Here is a 25,411-nt window from a genome sequence, read left to right on the forward strand (position 1 = left end):
AGAAGAGTGCTCGACATGTGGCCTATATAGAAGAGTGCTCGACACGTGGCCCATATAGAAGAGTGCTCGACACTTGGCCCATACAGAAGAGTGCTCGACACTTGGCCCATACAGAAGAGTGCTCGACACTTGGCCCATACAGAAGAGTGCTCGAAACCTGGCCCATACAAAAGAGTGCTCGACACCTGGCCCATACAGAAGAGTGCTCGACACCTGGCCCATACAGAAGAGTGCTCGACACCTGCCCCATACAGAAGAGTGCTCGTCACGTGGCCCATACAGAAGAGTGCTCAACACGTGGCCCATACAGAAGAGTGCTCGTCACGTGGCCCATACAGAAGAGTGCTCGTCACGTGGCCCATACAGAAGAGTGCTCATCACGTGGCCCATACAGAAGAGTGCTCGAAACCTGGCCCATACAAAAGAGTGCTCGACACCTGGCCCATACAGAAGAGCTCTCAACACCTGGCCTATACAGAAGAGTGCTCGGCACCTGATCAACACAGAAGGGCACTCCACACCTGGGTCAGACAGAAGTGTGCGCCAAACCTGAACCAGACTAAAGAGCTGTGCACCCCAGGTCCAACCAAAAGAGTTCACCACACCGTATTAAGTTAGAGTGCTTCTAACCTGAACCAGACAGAAGAGCGCTCCACACCCGGGCCAGACAAAAAAGTGCTCAACAGTCCACAACTGGGTCAGAAAAGGAGCTGTCCACACCTGTGCCAGACAAAAGAGCACTCTGTGCTAGGTCCATAATGAAGAGAGCTCCACACATGGTCTAGACAGCAGAACGATCCACACCTCTGTCAGACAGAAGAGCGCTCTGCACCTGGGCCGTACAAAACAGAGCTTCAACTTGGACCAAACAGGAGAGTAAGTACTCCACACCTGGGTCAGAGAAAATAGCTGTATGCAAGAACCATACAGAACAGCGCTCCACACAAGAGTTCAGTGCACCTGGACCAGACAGAAGATAGCTAAACCCCAAGCCTAGACAAGAGTTCTTCACACCTCGACCAGACAAAGATGTGCTCCACACAATGGAAATCATATTTTGATTTCTTGAAGAAAGGAGAACAAGGAAAATATCAGGGGTATGAAAAAGAAACCACACTTTACCCACTGATCGGGGAAAGAAGAGACCTGTTATGGTATGGTGATACTTCCAACTATAAAAAGAGGAGAACCCTTCCCCTCTATCCATCCCGGGGGAAGCTAAGCAGAGTATACGGCAAACCTGGCCCTCTCCATCTCACTGCAGCAAAGTACAGCTACCTCGCTGAGGTCAGCATGGACGAGCCCAGCCCTGACATGAAAAGGGTGTTCCAGTGTCACTGCTCACTGTACCTTGGGGGGTGGAAGGAGGGCCCCTATCTCCTGCACCGCCGTCACCTGGCTTCCCCTTCTCTGCGGACCTGCTGCCCGGGCTCCCCTATGCAGCCATGCTGCCCCCAGCAGCTCCCGGCCACTGCTCGCAGGACAGGCCAGGGGCATGTGCTGGGCGCAGACTGCGGCTTCCTCTGGTCGAACAGGACTTCCTAATGCTGCAGCCAGTCTCACAGGATGCTGCTGTAAGAGGAAGCCAGCCGCGGGAGGGGAGAGCGGCCGGGCGGCAGGGAGGAGTGGGAGACAATGGGCACGGAGAATGGGAGGGCAGGGGGGTTTGATGACCAGGCACTAAGGAGACGGGGCGAGGAAGGAGATGAAACTTCTCAGAGGGGTACACAGGGAGGAATTGGGTGGGACAGAAAAATAGAGCTGGAAACGCAGCGGGAGGGGGTTGTGTAGGAGGGCGGCGCCAGGTGTGGCAAGTGAAGGAACAATGCCAACAGGAGTGTAAAGATAGGGGCATGATAAGAGACAGCGGAGGGAGCGAGAAACAAGGTGGGTGTCAGTATCGCAAGGTACCATGGAGGCAGGAGAGAAGGATAGGAGGATGTGGCTAACGGCCAGAGCTGCTTACTGTGGAGCTTGGGAACCAGGTTCGAGTCTTGGCGTCGGCTCAACATCATGTGATACTAGGCAAATCACTCCAACACCTCAGGGTCTAGTTTGCGCTATATACAAGTGACGGGGTGCTTTTACAATGAATGCGTGTATTACGTGCTGAATTTTGCAGGAAAGTATGTCATGCCTGCAGTAGTAAAAAATCATTAAAGAAAGTAGTGCTTGCAGACTGATAAAGACGTACCATGTAACAACCGAGGTAAAGGGGCCAGTAGCCTTGGGAGGTTACAAATGAAGACAAGGCTGTACTAAGGAGGGACCAACAAGCCAATTACTGAATCAGAAGCCAGCATTTACGAAAGACAAAGACTCAAGCCAATGAAAAATATGGGCAGAGAGAGGCAGGGCTTCTCTTCCATAATCCACTTCAGCAAGTCTCGCAGAGCAGCTCATGCGCGCGGACTCGGGCTTGACCAAAAAGAGTGGATGCTAAATGCCTAACTGCGACATAACATATTAAGCTATGTGCGTAATAGATGCATTTGCCACCACTGAAAACTGCAAATGCCCAAACATCCTCTCTAGATTCTACCAACAGGGATTGAAGAAGAATGTTCTTTTGATGAACTGGTTCTAGAATTGTCTGTGAGCTTTTCTGGCTATTTCTCCGATCCCAACAAGTCTCATGAAGATGGTGTAATCTAGAGTCAAGATGATCTGGATTTCTCCTGAAAGACTACGTCTCACAGAATTACACTTTTAGGAAACACCACACAAGAAGGTTCCCCGCAGACCAGACTTTAGTGCCATATTCCTCGGCCAAATTAAGTACACCCAAACTTCCATCACCGAGTTTGGCTGCATGGCATATGACCACATTAAATATAGAGACACTGTAGCGGGTCCGAAGAAATGGGCAGGACAACAGACTGACTTGGTGAGGGGTTTATTTTTTTATATATCACTCGTCTTCTTTGTGAAGCCAGTATAGTACAGTAATGTCACTACATAATAAGGCTCTGCTGTAGTTCGGGGTCCTCAGGCACTCCTCTGTTAGACCTCCGGATGTCTTCCTCCCGATGTTCTTGAGCCTCGTTATAGGACTGACATCAAGATAGTCTCCGGCACTCAAACAAAGAAACAGAAATGTAGGTATGAGTGCTAGTAGACAGTCGTGCAAGGGAGGGGAAGGGAGTGAAGGAATAACCCTGAGTGCCGCACTTCTATTCTAAGGTGTGATAGTGCAGGGGTGGGGAATTAGCCACAACAAGGACCGGTAGGGGCTGGCGCTTTTATCCGTCCAGCCTCTCCCGCCTACCCAGCCCGCGAACCGCTCTCGTACCTGCATTAGCCAGGCTCCTCAGGGCGCGTGGCTGGGCGAAGTTTGGTCCTGATGGCCTCCTGGCTCTCCCTTGATCTTCACGTTTTCCGCGGCCACCCGTCTTCTGGGCGTCCTTCTCGATAGCTGCTGTTCTCCTTGTGGATCGGTGTTCTCCGACTTTTCCTCCTCTCGACCTCCGGTGTCCGTGCACACCCTCTTCCGGGTCTCCTCCTCTCTTGTTGATCCGGTGAGCGTAACGTCTCTGGGGGCGGAGTCTACTCCAGCACGGCGCCAGTTAAAGGGACCTTGTCCCATTTCAGTCAAAGCCCCGTAGGTGACTTGCGACGGGCAAAACCAATCTTCCTGTTGTGGGGAAATAAGAGGTGCTGTGACATCAGGTAATTCCCACCAGTCCCTGGTTGATGTCGGTCCCTCCCTTGGAACCCTGGCCCCGTGACAGACACGATTATCAATCAAGTAAATGAACTTCGTTAAAAAAGCTGAGAGCCCTTGTACCTAATCATCACATACCTTTTAGAGCAAATTATTTTGCATTTGATTCATTCAGCAAAATGCCAAAAGGAATACGCCATACCTGCTTAAACTAGCTTTATCAGCGTGCAGTTGTCTTTCATTTAGATACATCTTGCAACCATTAAGAGTGTCCGAGACCAAATACACCAGCTAGCTAAGCGACTTATGCTGCCAATGATCCCCAGATGTGTTAACCATCATAAAGAGTTTGGTACTTGAAGTGCCACAGTACAGGGCCAAAGGATCTCAGAAGAAACAAGGGTAGGAAAGAGAAAAATCATGGGTTTTGTCAAAATCCCTGCCAAAAAGTCACACCAGACTTGAAATACTAAAAAAAAAAAAGGAAAAACTGATTCACACTCAACATTCAGTCTAGTGCAAGCAGTGCTGAGTACCTCTTCTGTCTTTCAGAATGCATATTGTCTTCAATAGAATCACAAAATACTGTAAGCCACCCCCACCCCCAGTCAAACATGGCTTCCTCAGAAAACAATTCCATGGTCCGGCCAAATACCATGACTCTTGCCTCTCCAGGACCCTAATAGCAGCAGGCGCCTGCCATCCTAACCATGCCCCAAACCATACTGAGCAAGTATAGAACTTCACCAGTGATGCCATGATCCTGTCCAGCTTGCCACTGTGGCTATTTTCATGAGCTGCTGATATGCTTCTCCTTCGTGGAAATTTGCATTGAATTCTTAGTTTAAACCTGACCTCTCCCCAGTACAAAGCACAAAACAGTTTTCACCATCAATGTCATTACCCACAGGTCCTACCAAAGTGAGCCAAGGTGCCTGACACTAGAGAGCATGCAACTGTTGGTTCCCTTAAAGGGGCAACACCACTTTTCAGCTTTGTGTTTTGAAGCTTCTATCTACATTACCCTTTCTCCTTCGATTTTTTTCCCTTTAAAAAAGGATTTTGAAAGAAGTTTCTGGTCACTAGCATTGACAGCAATGAATTTTTAAAGTTGAATTGACAATTTTTTTGTTGTTTTATGTATACAAAAAATAGCGAACCTTGGCCAGTTCAGCCTGCAGAGAGACTATTAAAAACAACCTTTATATAATGTTGCCATAAGTCTTCGACGACTAAAGGCAAAAACCGAGACTGTGTGCTTCCTCAAACACTATGTGGACCAAGGCCTTATACTTGAAGTGGCTTTGTTGATAGTCACGATTACAGAATTGCAAATAGTGACACAGAGATTTAAAACCAATGTGGGCACCAGGGATGGGATCCTAGAAGAAATGAATGGCCAGGGTGGCAAGAATGGGTCCAAGATGACTGCGTTAGAAGAGCGTGGTTACTGTGGTGAAAGGGGCAATGTGAGTGATAAAAGCAGTGTGTCAATCGGAAGTCTTTGGACAAGCTGAAATGCTGCATAATGCAGAAACTGTCTCCAAGATCAGGGTCCTCAAGGCCACTGTTGACTAATGTGTTCTTTCTATTGCGCTTTCTTTATTTCAGATGAGGTGGATAGCCTTCTGTGTGAAAGAAGGGAAGGCGAGCATGATGCAAGCAGGCGTTTGAAAACTGAATTTTTAATAGAATTTGATGGTGTAAGTAGTAATCTAGTATTCTTAAATTCCTTTTAATTTGTACATTTTTGATTAAGTGCATTTTCTGATGTCATTTATCCAGTTTGTTTTGTTTTGAACAAAGAACACAGGTCAAGAGTGTGCGTACGACACCAAGTTCTAAATGGTTGCTTGCTAAGCTACATTTCCCAAGTGTTTCAAACTGTAGAATTCAGTCTGCTGCCTCACAATGTCTGCCCCATATGCTCCACCAAAAGGTAGCCCTTCGGTGTACAATCTAAACACCTTCAAAACTCTAGTTTGTAGAATGCCCTTTGTCTATTACTTGAGTAGTTTCTGAAATTTTGCATAACAGTAAGTATTTAACTTCTTCAATCTGCTCATAATGGAGAAATGCTTCTTCTCCGGCATTAAATCTTTCCTAGACTCACATGCTTGATTCATTCTCCATTGTCAAGCTGGGAGTCTCTAGTATTGTTATACAGCAATAAACAGTATTAACATGCCAGTAGCTGAAACAGTATTTGCATAGTAGCTCTTTTGCCTAATTTGAAAGTGTCCAAACTTTGCTTGAGCATTCCCCTCACCTGGAGGCCACCAAATCTGACTTCTACCACATATTGTATGTGAGGGCATCCCAAAAAGAACTGTTACTCTTCTCTGCATAAGTTGGTTTCTTCCCAGGATTGTATCTGTTGGTTTCCCAAGATTTTTGGATCCGATTAACTTCAGCTACACCTTGCATTCAGCCTGTAGTTTTATTTTGTGTATTTATGTTACCCAGTGGAAATAGTTCAGTCTCCTTGTTGCAGACACTCCTTAAAAAAGTGTTTCTTTTTACATTTTTAAAGAGCTGTTCATTTTATGAACAACTCTGAATTTTTGCTGACGCCCATACAAAGTGCACCTGTACTGCCTGTATCCTAAACATAAAAGCTACGCATTGTGACATTTTCGAAATAGTTCCTTTTAAAACCTTTGTTACAGAGAAGGGAGATGCGGCTTGCTTCTCCAAGAGAAAAAAAGAACACCTCACGATTGATGGAAATGCCCTGTTGTAAGTGGATGATTACTTACACATTGCACTTCTATGAAGAACCTGAAAAAAAAATTCAATTGGGATTTCCAGAGCTTGAGCATCAAAAGCAGCATCTATGAATACCTACTAAGGAAAACACCACCTCGTTTGAGTTTTCATGCCCTGAAAAGATAGCAAAAACATCTTTAGGACGTCAAAAAACAAAGTGATTGATGGAATGCTTGAATTAATGTCAGCCACTGGCAATTGCCTGGAGATGTACCCTGAACTATAATTTTTTTTCCGCCATGCGATCTCAGTTTGGACCCAGCCATATGCAACTCAGTTTTTACCATGCTCCAATGTGAAGAATCCAGCCCGAACTGCCAGGCCAGATCCTCCTTGAATCAGAACACAAACAACCCAGACCATTTTTGCCCTTATTAGGACTCATCAGCCAGGTATGGCTGAAGGACCTTGCCAATTGGAGTAGAGTCAAGAGTGATTTGCATATGGCTGGGTCCAAACTGAGGTGGCATTGTGGATGAAAAACAATGGACAGGGATTTGAGCTAAACAATTGCAAGTGACTGAGATTAAGTCAAGCTTTCCATCCATCACAATGTTGTTGCAAAAAATATCTTTAGGCACATTCCATGCACACAGTAGTGTAGAAGGCAAGCTTGGCAGACACAATGTTAGCTTTCGCACTTAAACCATTGTTAATGCTGCTCCTATTGGCATGACGGCATGGTCAGCGGTCTCCCCCTTGAAATTTCATTGCGGAAAATTGCATCTGAACAGTCATTTGCTTCTTCAATACCAACTGTGCTCTTGTGACTTTGTTAGTGGTTCTGTCAGCATCTCATCCAGTTTCATGTCCGCATTGCATTTCGTCGGCTTCTAGTGGTGTATTCCGTCTCTGGTAGGGAGCAGATGCTCTTATCGTCTCTCTCATTGAGGGCCATGCAAGTAGCAGTTCAGTAACATAATACCATCCACCCTTACTGGAGCTAATAGTTACCATTACTCACTAGTTTCCAATCACAACTAAATGTATCAGCCCAGCTACTGGTGCATATTTTGGACACAGCTGAATCTGAAGACAGTGACCTTGAGCAACCTTCTAAGACCCCGTATGGTCCTGCACAGTTGAATGTATAATAAATCTCAAACCATGTCCCAGGCAGAGAGGAAAGTGCACCTGCAGATAACATGTTCGGGACAAAAGGATCCTAGCTATTACTCTAAGGATTAACCAGATGAGTACAGTGATCAAAGACCTTGCCCTCCTAGGCCCAACTATACAGGGAATCACCACTGAGACTAATGACCTTTTTATTATGCTAGACTCTGTGAAACCTCGAGTAGTAACCAACTCAGTGGACTTTTCATGCAACATTTCCTCTACAGACATTCTTGTGGGTCCCTTGACACCCACAGCCTTCAACTTCATTTGTTGCAAAAACAGCTGTCACAAATGTGGCATTCAAGTAGGAATCGGCCCCCCTCTTCCACGAAGACAACTGATAGGCTGGGAGGAAGCAGGAATACAGACCGTGGGCGACTTCTACCGTGATGGTGCACTCCTACCGCTGGAAGATTTTTTGGACTACGACGAATTGTCCCCAGGACAGTTCCTAAACTATCATAAAATATGCGGAGCTCCAGTTGAACTGTGGGGGCCAGATGTGGCAGAACCAATCATCCATGCGTTCCTTCAGGCTGTGGTAACGTTAGAATCAGCGGGACATCTAGTAAAGTGGCTTTACCAAGCAATAATGGAGATTACATATAGACCTCTGCCGCAACTGCAGGGAAAGTGGGAAAGAATGGGAAAAAGTTCTGGGTAGTCCTAAAAAAGTATTTAGGAATGCAGTTTTTAAATGTATCCAATTCAATGTACTCCTTGGAACTTAACTTACCCCACACAGATTGAATGTAGTATACGGAAGTGATACCCAAGCCTGTGCCAGATGCTCACAGGGAGACGCTGACTTTGACCACATGGTTTGGCCTGTCCTGCGCTTTCCAGCTATTGGCCGGAGATTGTTAAAATGCTTAATACGATTTTATCACGGACCCTGACATGCTGTCCGGAGGTCTGCCTGGTGGGTCTTATCCCGAGAACTGAAGCCAAAAGACTTGGTCATAGATTTATTGATCTGGCCTTTCTTTTAGCCAAACGTAGACTAGCGCTTAGATGGAAGGCGAAGCAAACCCCTCTAGTGGTGCATTGGGAACAGGATGTTACTTGCTGGACTATAGCAGAAGAGCAGCACTTGATCAGAGAGGATAAGGTCACGAAGCGGCGAAAACCATTAGCTGAGCTCTGGTCGGAGTTAGTGAGGGCTTGGGATACGAGACATTCATCTAATTCGACCACTCTTTCTAGCACCACCGACTCTGACGGATGAGAATAGACACCCACATTGCTGGGGTTGGGTGGTGATTGAGTGACTTCTGTAATAGAGATGTGCAGTCATTTGGTTCAAGTACCAGTTGTTCCCCCTCCCCCCTCCTGATAGCCCCCCCCCCCAAAACCCCTAAGCAACGACATTTAACCGATGACAGATCTTTGAACTAAAGACTGACCTTTAGTGGTTATCTTTTTGTTATGAGTTAACTGTTTTGTTTTATATTACATGAAGACAAGGAATTTGTGCTGTTGTGTTTTTTTATTCTTCACTATGGCCTCTATCTTATACTACATAATCTCTGTGGGGTAGCCTAAGTAATAGGTTCCAAGAGTCTACATGTTTTGCATGCTCTGATAATACTGCTGTGGACAATATCCCGACCACTCCCCAGGGTTTCTTCATTCCTGCTGGTGAGAGACTGATTTATCCTTTGAAGTATACTGTGAGAGACAGTTGGTCTGTACTCGAGCCACAATGTCCGTGTTATTGATTTGCTATTTCTTGCATTAGTAAAAATTATGTATATACTGCAATGTAAACTATAACAGACGAATGTCTTGCGTACAATGTTGCTCTCACTATGGCAATGTAACTGTGTTGAGTGTATATGATACGAGTTTTACCTAAAAACCTATAAAAACGATTTTCACAAATGTGGCAATCAATATTTCAATGCAGGTTTCTGTCAACTGGCTAAGGCTATCTATGTAAGCAAGGGTGGATGAAGAGAACATCATTCCATCGGTAAATACAAAGCCAGATCTTTGACAAGCCTTAGATGTCGAGTCACTGGGATTTTGTCGACGAGGCCCCGCAGGTCACTAGAACAGAAACTGACACTGCTAATTCGCTTGGAGTACCCTAGGAAGCCCCTGTCTGAGGCTTCAGAAAATCACAGTCCTGCAGAGGAGGTTTCAGACCCTAAATCCCACAAGGTAGACTGTACATCCCTGATCGTCATTTTGATTACAGGCAGGGTTACTTGTCTCGAACAATAACCCTTGTAAAAGGTCTCCTTCAGGAAGAGGGAGTAGGTCAATCACACTCCCAATATACCTAAAAAAGAGCCTGACTACTCAGTGCTCGTCATCATGCATATCTCCCTACAGGACATTGAGAAAGGATCTTGGATTTTGTCTCAGACCAGAAGACCATTATATTCTGCTATTGGGTGCCCCAAATAAGAGGAGGGGAGGAGTCTCACCCTGGACTTACTACACAAACCTTTCTGCCCTAACACTTTCACAGAAGCACCACATTCACCTTTAAGAGCTGAAACCAAGATCTTCACAACCTGTAAAGCAGAACATAAAACTGGTTTCAAGTGGCCAACAAAATCACGACTTCTCTTCCAGGTTTTTCTTGTTCAAGAAAAAGACGGATCAGTTGGAATAACTCAAGAAGCTGTTCACCATGACGGTCAGCCAACAGGAACTTATTTCATTGCTCCAGGAAGTCAGAGTCTGTAGTTCTGTGTGACATAGTAGCATTATCAAATCTCTTTTTTTTTTTGGTCTGAAGTCTGCCTCAGGTATTTACACCATGTACCAGGCCCTTGCTGTGGACCATCTGAGGAAAGTGTGTTATTAGGCAATCCATACCTAGACGATTGGTCCCTGAAAGCTCTATAAACAAGGGAAGAAAGCATGTTTATGGAATATAACTTCACACTGTTTATTTAGCTGGGCTTGCCCTTGAAAACAGAAAAATCAGGACTTGTTCCTTTCATAACTCTACTGTTACCTTGCCAATTTTCACATGATGGTATTTTGAAATCAATAAAACGGTTGTAGATTTTTCTGTCAGGGTGTACATCCCCAGCCAAGCAGAAACTGGTACAGTAGTTGCACCAGGCAATAGAGTCATGGGAGGACCTGGTGAAGTCCAATATAATTTGAATTGAACACCTTTCCACACTCATCAGTTTCTCTTGCGTTTCTCCTCTGAATTTTGCACAAAATAGTTGTAAACATTTTGTTGTGTTTCCCCTTTTCAGTGATCAAATTTGATTCTTCAGGTTTTATTAATTGTTCTTTTTCAAAATATGGCAATTTAGTTATCAAGATTTCCTTTGCATTTTGGAGCTTCTTCCTTATCAGACAATACCCAATTTTTGTAACTATGCCCATCTGTGATGACCAATCACAGTTGACTTTGCAGAGTGGGACACAGTAAGCAGGATACTGGGTGATCACAACCAGGTATTTAAGTGGGCCAATTCTTGCAAGTGCTCAGACCCGGCAGTGATATAAAAATTACTTTGATATGGGTCCTTACCGTACCCTGTATTCATGCTCTTAACGTTGCAGGCCAAAAGCTCTGATTTCCGAACAATCACTTTAAAACCCTTACTGCAATCCATGTCTGTGGTTGAGTCCATGTTTACATTGTTCATATGTTTGAGGCATATTTGACTAGATATACATGCTTTACATCTCCTGCCATCTAGTGTTGGGTCCAGATGATTGCAAGTTGTTTTTCTCCGAAGAAGTCTCTCGAGTTCGAGTGACTCTTCCTGGTGATAATGCACATGGGCATCGACTCCATTGAGATTGTTTTCTTCCTGCCGTCTGATTTGGATGTGTGTGCCTGTGCTCTGGTTCAAAGCTGTTACAGTGCTCTTTTTGATTTGTGCAGCACTCACCCTTGTCGGTATTGTTTTGATCACTGTTACCATTCTGCGTATCAAGCTATAGCTACATTGCTCGTTGAGTCAACACGCTTCGACTCCGGCCCCTATAGGCCCTGCTTTGGGGCCTTTTCCTCAGTCTCCATCAGGTTCTCCAGAAAGTGTCCTGCTGGTGATGGTACAGACACCCTTCCGTTACTGCCCTCACTTCCACGCAACATATTCCCAGACCAACTTAAATCTAGTCCATAATCTGTGTTTGTCACCAGAACACAGAGAAGCAGATTGTAAAGCCTTTCGCTCGGTCAACTCCAAGAAAACCCTCTGAGACCATAAAGCATATTGGCACGAGATGCAGCAGAGAAGCATCGAGGACACTCCAAATGTCTTTGGCTATGAAGACGTCTAAGAACACGAAAAGCATCCTCAACCAATGGTTGCGGAAGAAGATTGCTCTCTGAGGGCAGTTCCGGCTCCAACCTAGCAAGTCGACCTGGAGATGGATGAAGTCACACTAGCTGAACAGCCCGTGAGTATGGTACCACCCCGTCTCTCAACACCGCTGTCTGACAAAGAGAGCAAGTGTATTGATGCGGCTGGGAAAATGTGTTGGCACAATCTGCCAAATAATTGGTGTATTTTCTAACTCAATGGGCTTGATTGCTCACTATGACCATGCTCACTCGGTTGAGATGAAGGACCCGCTCCAATATCTCCCAGAAGATCATAGAAAGAGAGGACAAGAACATTTCTGTGAAGGCAGGCTATTTTCCAATACCTCCATACGCTCTACCCTAGACTCTGCTGACACTGCTGCTGGAGGCAGCAATGCCAGCATCTTGCTTTGACGCCACACATGGCTTGGTATTTCTGGTTTTAAACCAGAGGTGCAGCAGAATCCCCTTAATGTACCCTTTTACTAGGAACATCTCTTTGGTTCCTGTTAGAAATTGGGTTTCTGGTTGGCAGTGGTATGCACCCTTTCCAAGCCGAAGCCACAATCCTAGTCAGGGTAAGTGTAGGACACACTAACAGGTTACCTATGCTCACCCTCTGGTAGCTAGACACAGCAGTCAGACTAAACTGAAGAGGCAATGTGTAAAGTATTTGTGCACACACACACACTGAAAACACAACAAAAGTACTCCACACCACTTTAGAACAAGCATTTGCAATGCAATAGGTCTCACATTTACGAGAGTTTGAGCTATTGGCATTGTAAATGACAATGCCTATTATTTATGTTTTGGTTTTTAAAACATAAATCCTTCCGGGTTGCGGCCCGCCCCCCATCACCCAAGTCCAGGTGGCCCGGGCCGTTCTCCACCTTTCTTTCAGCGAGAATCGAAGAACGGCCCAAACGTAGGTAAGATGGCAAGGCAGAGCAGAGGAAAATGCACACGGTTAAAGCTTGCGGGCTAGACAGAGGCGCAAAACATGCCTTTGCGCCGGTCAGTGACCCTCGGTGAAATGGTCCAGGGCACATACACATTGATGTAAAAGGGTGTAGGATAAACTAGAATTGGGGACAAGGTGGAGGGGAAGACAGTGCAGTTTAAGATTGTGAGCGCCGAGTGTGTGGGCTGCAGAAGACGGAAATCAGAGACCAAGACGTGGAACACAGACAAAATAAGACAAGTGGCGCGCGTGTCACGCCTGTGTCTGGGCACGATCACAGCTCCTCCCACGGCCTATTGGTGTCTATTACGCGCTTGGTGCGCGTAATAGACACCAATAGGCCATGGGAAGAGCTATGTGCGCGCCTCGGGCCAATTGCGTGCAGTCTTTTAGAAGAAGACGCACGCAAAGGCCAATGGGGGAACTGAAAAGGAATCGCACACGCACGAGCGTGTGCGATTCCAGGGTCGATTTCTGGACCCCGGACAAAAGGACTCTCGCCTGCGTGAGCACTGCTGCGCAGTGCAACGCAGCTCGCGAGACCTAACAATAGCCAATGTTTATCTGAGTAAAACAAGGTTAAAACAATAAAAATCCATCAAACACGTCAAGATACGAAGTTTGCAACAGTAAATCAAAATGCGGTCCTTAGAAATCAATAGCTCCAACTGGGGCTATCTGGTCACGTTTGATCGGGGCAACTCCAAAAGTTCAGTTCGAACGCGATTGAGCGCGGGCCAGATACAGGAGTCACCTAGATCCGCTGACAGTATCTCTGATGCGTCGAAGCTCAGGGACGTTGAGCAAAGGAGGGGATGGGGCACTGTCAAAGGCGAGGCGTCATTTCTGAAATCTGGCAATGTCCTAGATGCGTCGACGTCAAGAGCGATACACGTTGGGTTGATGTCGAACCACTGGGCTGTACGTGATGCGTTGGCGTGAAGCTGCACAGGCCGAGAATGCGTTGGAGTCTGGGACGGTGTGTTGCAGACGTCAGCGATGCAGTGTCCGAGACTCATGTACAGCGGTGATGTGAAGGCGCTGCGTCGGCAAAGTCGGGGCTGCATCATAAGTCGAGGTTGCTGTGTCGGTGAGTGGTGTCCATGGCTTCTGCGCAGGCAGCAGCGATGCGTCTATCGCAAAGAAATGTGCCTGTTTCAATCAACGCTTTGGTGTTGATGTGATGGGTTCTTGGGTTGCAGCACGAAACACTGACTTCCAAGGGCTCAGGGTTAGATTTGGCACCACTTGGCAGAGCAGGACTCACAACAAAGGAGCCCAGGTGCTGGTAGCAAGATGCAGGTAAACTCTTTGACGTCCCTGAGACTTCAGAAACAGTAGGCAAGCCCTTGAAAAATCTTTAGAGATGCAGGATGTAGAGAGTCAAGTCCAGTCCTCTCACTACCAGGAAGCAGACCAACACAGCAAAGTTGCAGCCCTTCCTGTCAGCACAACAGCTCTTCTTCCTGGTAGAATGTCCTCAGTTCCAGAAGTATTCGGAGTATATGGTGTCAGAGGTCCAGTACTTGTACCCATTTTAGCCTTTGAAGTAGAGAGACTTCAAAGAAAGGTCTTTGTAGTACACAAGAACCTGACCTTGCTCCAGACATACTACAGGAGGGTTTGCAACTTTTTGTGTGGGGACAAGCACAGCCTTATTCAGGTGCAAGTGTTGACTCCTCCCTCCCCCTCTAGCTCTGGTGATGGGCCATCAGGGTATGCGGGGTGGGGGGGGGTGTTTGTGTGTGTAAGTGTGTGTGTGCACATAGCCCAGCTCTCAACCAGAGGTGTATTCCAGAGACACAGAGTTGTTATTGTAAGAAAAGGCCAACTTTGTAAAAGTGCAATTTTCAGGCTTGCAACTTAAAACCCAAGCTCAATAAAATATGTGCTTTTAAATTGTGAGTCCAGACACCAAATTTACTTTTTCTGTCTTTACCCAATTGGACGTTACACTGGTAAAGTGTGACAAGGCAGAATACTCTGCACCCTGCCCATGGGGCTGCCTAGGGCCTACATTAGGAGTAACTTGTATGTTTACACCTGGCAAATAGTTGAAATGGCAGGTTAAAATTATACACACAGCTTTCTGTAGTGGTAGGCCTGAGATATGTTTAAAAGGGCTACTCGTGGGTGACACAGTCAGGGCTGCAGGCCCACTTGTAGCATTTAATTTCAGGCCCTGGGCACATATAGTGTACAGTACTAGGGATCACTAAACCAGATATGTTAATCATGGAGAAATCAAATCCCATTGCATTTTAGACTCAAAGCACTTGCACTTTAGCACTGGTCAGCAATGAAAAAATGCTTTGGGTCCTAAAGCCTGCAAAAGCAAAGTTCAGCACGCAGTCAAAAACAGGGGGTCAGAAAGCAAAAAGTAAGGGGAAACCATGCCAAGCAATGCCAGGTCTGACAGTCCCCAAGTTGACCGGACCATACAGAAAATTAAAAAAGACACTGAGACAGCTAAAGCTATGAGGGCCCTTCAAACACTTACCCCCCATGGTTCCTTTTGCCAATCCAACTACCCTGGAGGTTCCAAAACCACCTCTTCGGACACCTCCACCTCTTACCACCGTACCCAAAGTCAACACTCGTCTCAAAGAAGTTACTTCAGGGTCTCCTACCGGGGCGACAAGGGTACAGGCAAAGGTGGTTCCCCACGCAGTGCAACCCAGACTGCCCAACAATGACTTCCTTTTCCTCCCCAGACCATATAACAGCAGTCGGGGGGTCGTTACAGGATTTTCTACCCACATGGCAATCAATTACATCCGGCCAGTGGGTGTTTGACATTATCCAACATGGTTATTGTCTGGGGCTCATTATCACACCTCCCAGAATTCCACCTCACATCCACAGACTCCCACTAGAATATCAAACACTGCTCAACCATTATCAAACAGGAAGTTCAAGAATTTCTTCTCAAATGAGCTATAGAACCTGTTCCTCTCCGTCATCAAGGTTCAGGGGTATACTCTACTTCCTAATGTCCAAGACAGACGGATCGTTATGGGCAATTGTAGACCTCAGGCCCCTAAACCTGTACTACATCCTGTCAGAGCACTTCCATATGGTAACTCTCCAAGATGTGATCCCACTGCTCCAACAAGGGCACTTTCTATCAGCACTATACCTAAAGGAAGCCTATTTTCACAAACCAATACACCCAGCACATCTCAAATACCTACAATGTATGATAGCTGGCAAGCATTATCAGTTCAAAGTCCTCCCTTTCGGGTTGACTACTGCACCTCTTGTACTCAAGTGCCCTTGCAGTGGGAGTAGACCATCTATGCCAACAAAACTTCGACTTATGGCGTGACCAAGATGGCGTCTTGGTAAGATGTTTACACGGAGCTCTTCGCTCCCACCGGACCCTAAAAAGCAACTCTGGTGGTGCAGCGGCACCGAATTTGGCGATAAATCTCCCTGAGGTGGTACAGTACCGTATTGGAGGTGTCGTGGGGCCGTCCGCGTTCCAGAGATGGCCTTCCCCTGAAGCCGAGGTCACCTCGCGGAGGTGCGGATTACCTGGCGGGGCAGCGGTATCCTTTCGGTGCACCTGGGAGATTGCTGCCCCTTAGCGGCTCCGGCGAGATCTGGGAGTCTGCTGCTGTGCGTGTCTCTCACAGCTTCCATTACGGCAGGGCACGGAGCTGACCTGGTCTGATACCTCCATGGGGGCATCTGCCCGCGGTATCTACGCGAGGCCCTGCTGTCAGGCCTCCTTCCTGATGCCCTGTGGGAGAAAGGCTGTCCTGGCTGCAACTGGCACAGCGCTCTGCCATCGACGATCGCCCCCGGCAGCAACTTGGTGGCGTGTGTGAGGGCCTCTGTGCCGGTGGGGCGAGACTCCAGATCAGGAGCTGCACACTTCCAGACGGGAGAATGGAGGAGATTACAAGTGGCCTGGAGGCCGGTCCTGGCCCCGGCGGTCTCCCAGAGATAGGCGGGCATTGCCCAGCGTTCCTAACTTACCCTGCGGGCTGTCTTCGCATCTTATTTTTGCGGCATCCCCCTGGCGACACGGGCCCGGTCCTTCTCTGGGGCCTCTGAGAAGGAAGTGGGCCCCGATATCCACGTGTGCTCCTGGCGCCATTGGAACTAGGTCTCACTCCTGCGGCCAGGAGAGGGGCGGAGCACCACTGAGCACGGTCTGCACAGCGTCGAGCTGCTCCCTACTGCCTTTCATTGTCTGCTAGCTGGGGGCCTGTGTCTGCTGAGGGGGGCCAGACTCCCCACTAAGTGACCCCCAGTACTGTGAGTGCACGCCAGGGGCCCTAGGTGGAGTGCCTGAACAATTTGAACTGAGTAGGGCTCCCTACACTTACTTCTCCTGCGTGCAGATCTCCCCTCCATGGACTGACGGTGGGGTCGACCCCGCGATCAGCTCTGGGCCCGCTACCTATTGAGAGCGCAGACATCATCCTGCGGAATCAGCAGCGGGCCCTCCCAGGCATTGCTACTTCGCTGATACTCTCTAAGGCCACACCTATCATTACCTACACTCCTTGCAGAGGGGCCCCAAAGTAGAGGAGCACCTCCTGCTAACACCCTGGCCGGTGGGGCGCAACTTTCGCGCAGCAACTGGTCTGGAGAGGTTGTTCAGACCACGAGCATCTATCCAGCTTATACTGCGCGGCGGACCCTACCGCCTGACCTTGCTATCTAGCAATACCACAGGGATACTTGCCCCAGTGGAGCCTCCCTCTCTCACCCTCGCTCCACTCCAGAGTCCTGCAGACTTATCCAACATGGCTGCACCCAAGGGCTGGAAATACAGGACTGTCAGATGCTGCCCAAGTCTTCACAGCAGTCCGAAAGTCAGGTGGGCCAGGGGCGTGCAGATGACCGCGAGGGAGGCGAAGATCTGGAGACCCCAGTTAGCCAAGCATTCCTGGGGTCCCTCTTCTCATCCCTACGTGAGGACCATCCCACGATGAAACGCGACATCTAGGCGGATCTTCGGGATATCAGACGCGATGTGGACTCCCTGGGCAACCTGTTCCACGCATTGGAGGCACATGATGGTGGGAGGGACGACAAAATAGAACATCTCCAACAAGAGGTCTTTCGACTGCAGGAGCAGAATTTGGATTTACAGGCCCACACTGAGGACCTGGAGAACAGGTCCCGGGGGAACAATATCCGCAACCGTGGTTTGGCCCATGAGGACCGCGATGGCAATCTCGAGGCCCTGATGGCGGGCCTCTTCCGCTCTATCCTGGGAGAGTCCTCGGAGATCCCGATCAAGCTTGACCGCACTCACAGCGTAGGCCCTCGATGAGCAGCACCGGCGCCCCCGGCGGACATCCTTACCTGCATTCATGATTTCCAGCTCAAAGAAGGAATTCTCCGCGAGTCTCGATGTTATCCGGACTTTACATATTAGGGACAGAAACCTACATTTTCCAGGATTTGGCCGCCTGTAAGCTTCTCAAATGCAAGTCTTTTCGCCTAGTCACACTTCATCTCCCAAGAAGCTGGTATTAAATATTCGTGGGGCCACCCGTTTAGATTGATCTTCGTCTATAAGGGGGAACGGAGGTAGATCCGCTCAACCTCTGTGGCGTACAAACTTCTGGGCATCGATAACCCGCCCGGACCAACCTAGTCGGAACACGCGCCCCCGCAGAAGCGGACATGGCTGGACTACCATCAAAGCCCCGTGTCTCGCCCAGACCCTATGGCCAAAGAACAACAGGCTGTGCTGTCATCTCTCACTGAGGCATCTTCGGAAGGGGATTCCCGCCAACCACTTCTTGGTGCATTGCCGGTGCGACCTCGCCCTAGAGGAGTGTGCTGATAAGACTCTTCTGGGCTTCTCTGGTGGGAACGGGGAGCTGTGGGCCACGAATACCTCTCTCTCCCTTTACCAAGAACAAAACGCTCTGGACATTGACTTTGATTCATGTTAATTGTGTTTTGGTTTTGTTTGTAATGGGGTTTTCTTTTTTTTTCACTGTTGGGGCCTCCTGCCCCCAGCTCTGCCTCGTCATGCTTGCTCCCACGGTTGCAATCCCTGCATGGTATTGGTATCGCACTTAGACTTCTATATGCTTAGGGCGTTTACGACTCGATTTGCTCTCGCACACTCCCGGCGCATAGCTTTCTCCCTTCCCCACCCGCAGCGCGGATGAGTGTCAAGTTCCTCACGTAAAAGGGCTCAACAACCCTGTTAAGCGCTGAGCCATCCTGTCTTACTTGGAAAACTCTGGGGCTCATATTTATCTGTTACAAGAGACCCACCTGCTAGCCAGCGATACTCATAGGATGCGCTCGAAGGCCTTCCCACAGCAGTACTTCTCTTCCCTCCCAACTAAGAAGCCCGGAGTGGCTATACTGGTTCCGCGCACATTCCCTGGGACAATAGGATCTAGGGTGTCCGAGATCAAGGGTAGACTTCTGGCACACGCAGTGAATGTAGGGGAACACACACCAACGCTGGGCACCATATACACCCCCAATGACAGTCAGGAGGCTTTCTTACACACAGCAATAGGAGACTTGACTTCTACACCTGACCACCAGGTTCTCATCGGGGGCAATCTGAACATCGTATTTGATAGCCAACTAGATCGCTCCGTACAGAGACAGGGACAGACAGGGGCTCTCTCTGACACCCATCGCCAGTGGCTACATGATCTGGGGCTGGTGGATCTATGGCGGCATCTTCACCCCCACTCTTGTGATTACACCTTTTACTCCCACACCCGGGGGACCTATGCATGGCTTGATTATTTCCTAGCAACCCGCTCTCTCCTCCCGGTAGCACATGACTCGACGATTGCACCCCAGGCACTAGCGGACCACGCAGCCCTCACTGCGACCCTGCAGTTCCCCCCCATTCTCAGGCCGTCGTTTTCCTGGAGACTCTGAGACACACACCTCCAGCGTCCCAAGGTTGTCACTTGCCTCACAAAAACACTGGAAGATCATTTAGCCATCAATGATGCACAAGACACCTCTATAGTCTCCCTCTGGGAAACCCTCAAGTTAAATGTAAATGTAAATCCAGTATTTGTAAAGCGCACAGCTACCCATAGGCATCCTGGCGCTGGGGGCCCTCAGGAAGATTAAGCGAGCTATTGCCCAGAGTCACATGGTGCTGGGCTGACCTGCCACCGGTGCCGGGGATCGAACCGTGATCCCCAGCGTCTGGCGTCAGTCGCCCTGGCTGCTGCGCCACACCTCTTTTAGTGGCCAGGGGCGACCTCATAGCGACATCAGCTGCTGATAACAAGGCACGCAAGGAGAAGAGGGATGAGCTCTCCACACAAGTGCTTGAACTAGAAGGGATACACAAATGGAAGGGGGCACCTCGCATCTGAAGGAAATTAAATGCGGCCAGGGCGCAGTTAGCCAGCCTCGACCTTTATAGGGCGTAGCACGCCGCGCTCTGTTTGAAACATACATTTTATGTCCGGGGGGATAAATGCGGACGCTTTTTAGCCCATAAATTACGCGCGCAACAGCAGGCGGTGACAGTCCAGCTCATTTTGACTGACTCGGGCATCGAACACACACGTGCTGAGGCGGTACCGAACACGTTTCGGGATTTCTATGCAAATCTGTACACCGCACAGTCCCTGCCAGAGCCGAATATCTCTGGGTTTTGCCAGGGCACCACTCACTCTAAGCTAACTGCTGACCAGGGGGCGACACTCGACAGCCCCATTAGAACAGAAGAAGTCATCTCTGCCATAACTCGACCTAAACTTCTTAAATCTCCCGGCCCGGATGGATTTACTGCCCTTTTTTATAAAACTTACTGCTCTCTTATAGCTCCAATACTAACACAACTCTTTATTGCCATAGACGAAACTACGGAACTGCCGCTCACAATGTTTTTGGCCTCAGTGGCAGTCTTGCCTAAACCCAGCAAAGACAGCAGGTTCTGCTCCTCCTATAGGCCGATATCTCTCTTGAATATAGATTTTAAGATCTTCACGAGCATCCTAGCGGTCTGGCTGGGGCCCATGATACCGGGACTGATAGACCTGGACCTGGCCGGATTTGTGGCGACTAGGCAATGCAGTGATAATACCCGGCGGTTGTTACATCTGTTGGATAAGTCTCACCAGCAGCAAGTGAAGCGGGTCTTCCTGTCCATAGACGCAGAGAAGGCGTTTCATAGAGTTCACTGGCCCTTCTTAGAGGCTGTTCTGGAGCAGTTTGGGTTAGGGCATCGTTTTCGACTATGGGTTTTTAGCGGCTATCGCCGCCCCTCAGCCACTGTCCGGGTAAATGGCTTCACCTCCGACCCCATTCCTATCTCCAAGGGCACGCGCTAGGGCTGCCCGCTCTCCCCATTGTTATTTGCCCTTTATATGGAATCGTTCGCCCAACGGGTTCGAGAAGACCCACGGATTTAGGGGATTCTTTTCGGGGACGAGCGCTATACTATCAGCCTCTATGCCGATGTGGTTCCCACGCTGGAGTCTGCACATACCTCAGTCCCGGCATTCCTGGCCGCGCTGGAGGAATTCGCGGCAGCCTCCGGTTTCAGGGTCAATGTGACCAAGTCCCAGGCGTTGGGCTTCTCCTTGAAGCAGACCACTATCGCGGCTCTCGCCCATGCATGCCCTATCCCATGGGATCAAAAGACCATGCCATACCTGGGTAGCACCCTCTAAACCTCTATTGCCGAGACAACCTCTTTGAACTATTCTCGTCTGCTACGCAAGAACAGGCAGGAGCTCCAGCGATGGCGGCCGTTTAAGTTCTCATGGCTGGGTAGAATCACAGCCCTAAAAATGAGCATTCTCCCTAAAGTCTTGTTCCTTTTCCAGACTCTACCGGTTGAGACACCTCGGTGGGTTTTAAAGCAACTACAATCCGAGTTTGTCAATTATGTCTGGGCTGATAAGAGACTGCGAATCAATAGAGCTCTGAGCTTTAGGCTCCACAGGAAGGGGGGACTGGGGATAACCGATCTCGACCGTTACTATAAAGCCACCCAGATACCTTCTCTTTTAGACTGGCCTCAGCCAGAATCTGAGAAACACTGGCTCTTCATGGAGCATGCTCTAGCGAAAAAGGCTCTTTGGAAGAGCCCCTTCCTCCGCAAAGCTTCCAGGCCCTCGGGGTTGTATGGCTCCCCGGTGGTTCGCGCCATACTAAACGCTTGGGACACAACTGCTATCTGCAACTGCCCGATGATTTTCCCATCACCTCTTACTCCTATTGTTGAAAACCCGGACTTTTCCCCTAGCCGTGATTGGACCGCTTTTAGTCACTGGGTCCTGGATGGGCGCCAGTTTTTAGGGTGTTTTTTTGACACTGAGGGACCTCGACCCTTTGAGGATTTTAAAACTGATTACGACACACCTGACACAGAAAGCTTTTACTACTTCCAAATACGTCACTGGGCTACGCAACCTCCGATCTGCCCCAGTGGGGAGAGGCCTCTTACCCAATACGAACGTTGTCTACTTTCGAAACACTCCACGAAGCGCCTTATTACAGAACTTTACCTTCTCTTGTGTCCCCCAGAACCGACGGTCAAATCAGCGAGACAAAGACGGTGGGAGGTTGAGTTGGGCTGGACCTTGACCCCTAAAGAATGGTTGGACGCCTACTATAGACCCCGGCACACAACACAAAATACATCTAGCATAGAGACGCCCACCAAGATCGTGACATATTGGTGTCTCACTCCCTTCCGACTTCACAAATACGCTCCCCTACTTGCTGGAGGGGCTGCGACGCTGCAGGTACACTCTTGCATCTCCTATGGGATTGTCTGACCCTTGCCTCTTACTGGACGAAGGTACTGGACGAGATAGACAATCACCTTGACACCACGCTCTTTCTCTTCCCTGCCTATGTGGTCCTGGGAGTGTCTGACAGACTTACCTATCCCCTCAAGTCCCGTAAAGGCAAACAATTAGGTATAGCATTAGGGGCGGCACTGCAGAATATATTAGCGCATTGGGGCACAGATAGAACGCCAGCCTTGCAGGGGTGGTTTCACCGCTTGTGGTTTGTTTTAGGCATGGAACGCATCTCCTTTGCGCTGCAGGGGGACGGGGCCTCTTTTGCTGAGATGCGGCAGCCATATGTTACCTTGCTGTGCACTGAATTTCATGAGCTGTCCTGCGCTAGATATCTGCGACTCATGCGCCTTTCCCGAACTGCACCAATGCGTGAGTTAAGCATTATTGCCCTGTGCAATGGACGGTGGGGTTCTCTTTTCCTTCTGCTTTCTAGCTTTTCTCTTGGGGATGGAGGTGGGTGGGGTTGGTGCGGGAGGGGGAAGGGAGGAGGGAGGGGGTTCAGTTCTGGTATTGTCCTGATGCTATGTGAAACTATACGGTGGCCGCTGGCCTGTGACATGAGCCTCGTCTCTTGCTGCATCTTGTTTTTTAATAATTCAATAAACAGATTTCAAACTAAAAGTTCGACTTACTCCCATACCTGGACGATTGGCTTATGAAGGCCAGCACACATCAGTGCCAGCAACATATTCAAGCTACCATAGATTTGCTCCATAGCTTAGGTTTTTACCATCAGTGTCATCAAATCTCACCTTCAGCCTCTGCATGTTCAACCTTATCTAGGAGCTATCCTAAACACACATGTAGGATTAGCCTAGCCCAATACTGTACAAATTCAGAATTTCCAGACATTAATACCACTTCCAGACCAATTAACAGCTCACAGTTAGAACAGTCATGCATCTCCTAGATATGATGGCTTCCTGCATTGCCATGGCACTGCATGAACAACTACACATGCGCCTGTTACAGGAATGCCTAGCATAACAGTGATTTGAGTTACAGGGTCACCTGGTGTTGTTGGACCACCATGCTTTCCCTCTCTACAGTGGTGGCACACCAGCAACCTATTACAAGGGTGGCCTTTCCACGACCCTGTTCCCCACATCACTCTGACAACACACACGTAACTCACAGGCTGGGGTGCACACTTGCAGTATCGCACAGTACAGGGTCTTTGGGACGCCAAACACCAGAATTTCCACATCCACTACCTAGAGCTTTAAGCTGTTCACTTGACATTGAAAGCATTCCTACTTCACCTGATCGGCAACGTCGTCCGAGTACGGATTGAAATTATTACAGCAATGTACTATCTACAAAAACAGCGGGGGACACATTCTCTGCAGTTATCGCATCTATCTCCGACCATTTGGCACTGGACACTATACCACAACATTCATTTGTTAGCAAAACACGCCCCAGAAACAGACTACGATTTTGCTGAGCTCAGCAGGATGCAGCAACAAGTCCACGAGTGGATACTCCACCCCCAAGCTCTCCACCCTTACTTTCACAGGTGGGGGTTCCCCTCAAATAGATGTTTGCAACTGCAGACAACGCCAAATGCCAGACTTCGCCTCCTGGTTTCCTCAAGCACTATCCAAGGGCAATGCTGTATGGAAGAATTGGTCAGGGTATATTTACTGACGCTTTTTCGCCTCTCCTTCCATTTCTGGTTCAGAAACTCAGGCAAACATCTCACTCCCATACCAGTAGGTCCCACATGGACACGTCAGCCCTGGTTCACAACACTACTAGACCTCGCAGTAGTTCCCCAAAAGAAGCTTCCCATCAGGCTGGACCTTCACACTCTGAAACATGGAGAAATCAGGCACCCCGACGCCAAGGCACTCAACCTGGCGATCTGGCCCCTGAATTTCTAGAATTCAGTTACCTCAATATCCCTCCTGAACTTATGAACATTCTCAGAGATGCCCGTAGCCCTACCACTAGAGCATGCTAAATGGAAAAGATTTGTTTGCTATTGTCATACTAAACAAATTAATCCATTCAATGCCACAGTAAAAAACATTGTTACCTGCTGCATTTATAGCTCTTTAGGCTCGCATTCACTTACATACGGTTACAGCTTGCTGCCTATCTGCATAATTGACAATACCTCTCTTTATTCAAAATACCAATCATTAAACCCCTCATGGAAGGGCTTAAAAGAGTGATTCCACCACAGGTTCCACCTGCACCTTCCTGGTATCTTGACATCTGAAAGAGATTATTTGTTATAGATTCCTTACCTTACAAATTTCCCCCAGGCGTCAGACTGGATCTGGAGAATTTTTCTTAAGCAGTACCCCTGCGTTGTTGGTAGGTGGCGTCAGTCGACTCTGCGTATGTCATCTGCATTGTGGTCACCAGGATGACGTTGCGGTACCAAATTAGAAGCTGCCCCGGCGCGCTGGTATCAGTTCTTTCTTTTTCCGCACCAGCCTAGCGCAGATCCGGAGAGAACTTGCCCCTTCGAATCCGACGCTGGAGGGTACTTTTGTCGCCTTATTCATCTCAGGTGTTACCTACTGCCCTGAAGGTGGTGTTGAGATCTGGGTGGGGTCGCTGGACCCTTTAACAGACCAGCTGGAAGAACCGGACTGGAGAGAGGAATTTGGTGACACCAGTAGTCTGGATACCTCCCGAGACCTTGGCTTGCTTTTTCCCCCTACCGTGGCTACGGAGGAGGGAGCATCAGATGCAGTGGTGGTGCGTAGGGCTGCCGAGGCCTGGAGCTCCCTACAGTGGCATTCAGGAGTAACGCCTGACAGGGGTGCTTCAACCGATGGCAACTTCCTCTGAACCCCTCT

General features: G+C 48.6%; 1 protein-coding gene across 8 annotated transcripts in view; it reads left to right on the forward strand.

Moving 5' to 3' along the window:
- SPAST (spastin) overlaps window positions 1–25,411 on the forward strand; it is a 675,354-nt gene that overhangs the window by 397,158 nt on the left and 252,785 nt on the right. For all 8 annotated transcript variants that reach the window (XM_085611993.1, XM_085611996.1, XM_085611991.1 and 5 more), the window contains one exon: window positions 5,276–5,367. In XM_085611993.1, the coding sequence (XP_085468119.1) occupies window positions 5,276–5,367 (92 nt within the window). The remainder of the gene's footprint in view (window positions 1–5,275; window positions 5,368–25,411) is intronic.

The sequence above is a fragment of the Triturus cristatus genome, chromosome 6, assembly GCF_964204655.1.
Source record: "Triturus cristatus chromosome 6, aTriCri1.1, whole genome shotgun sequence".
Lineage (NCBI taxonomy): Eukaryota > Metazoa > Chordata > Amphibia > Caudata > Salamandridae > Triturus > Triturus cristatus.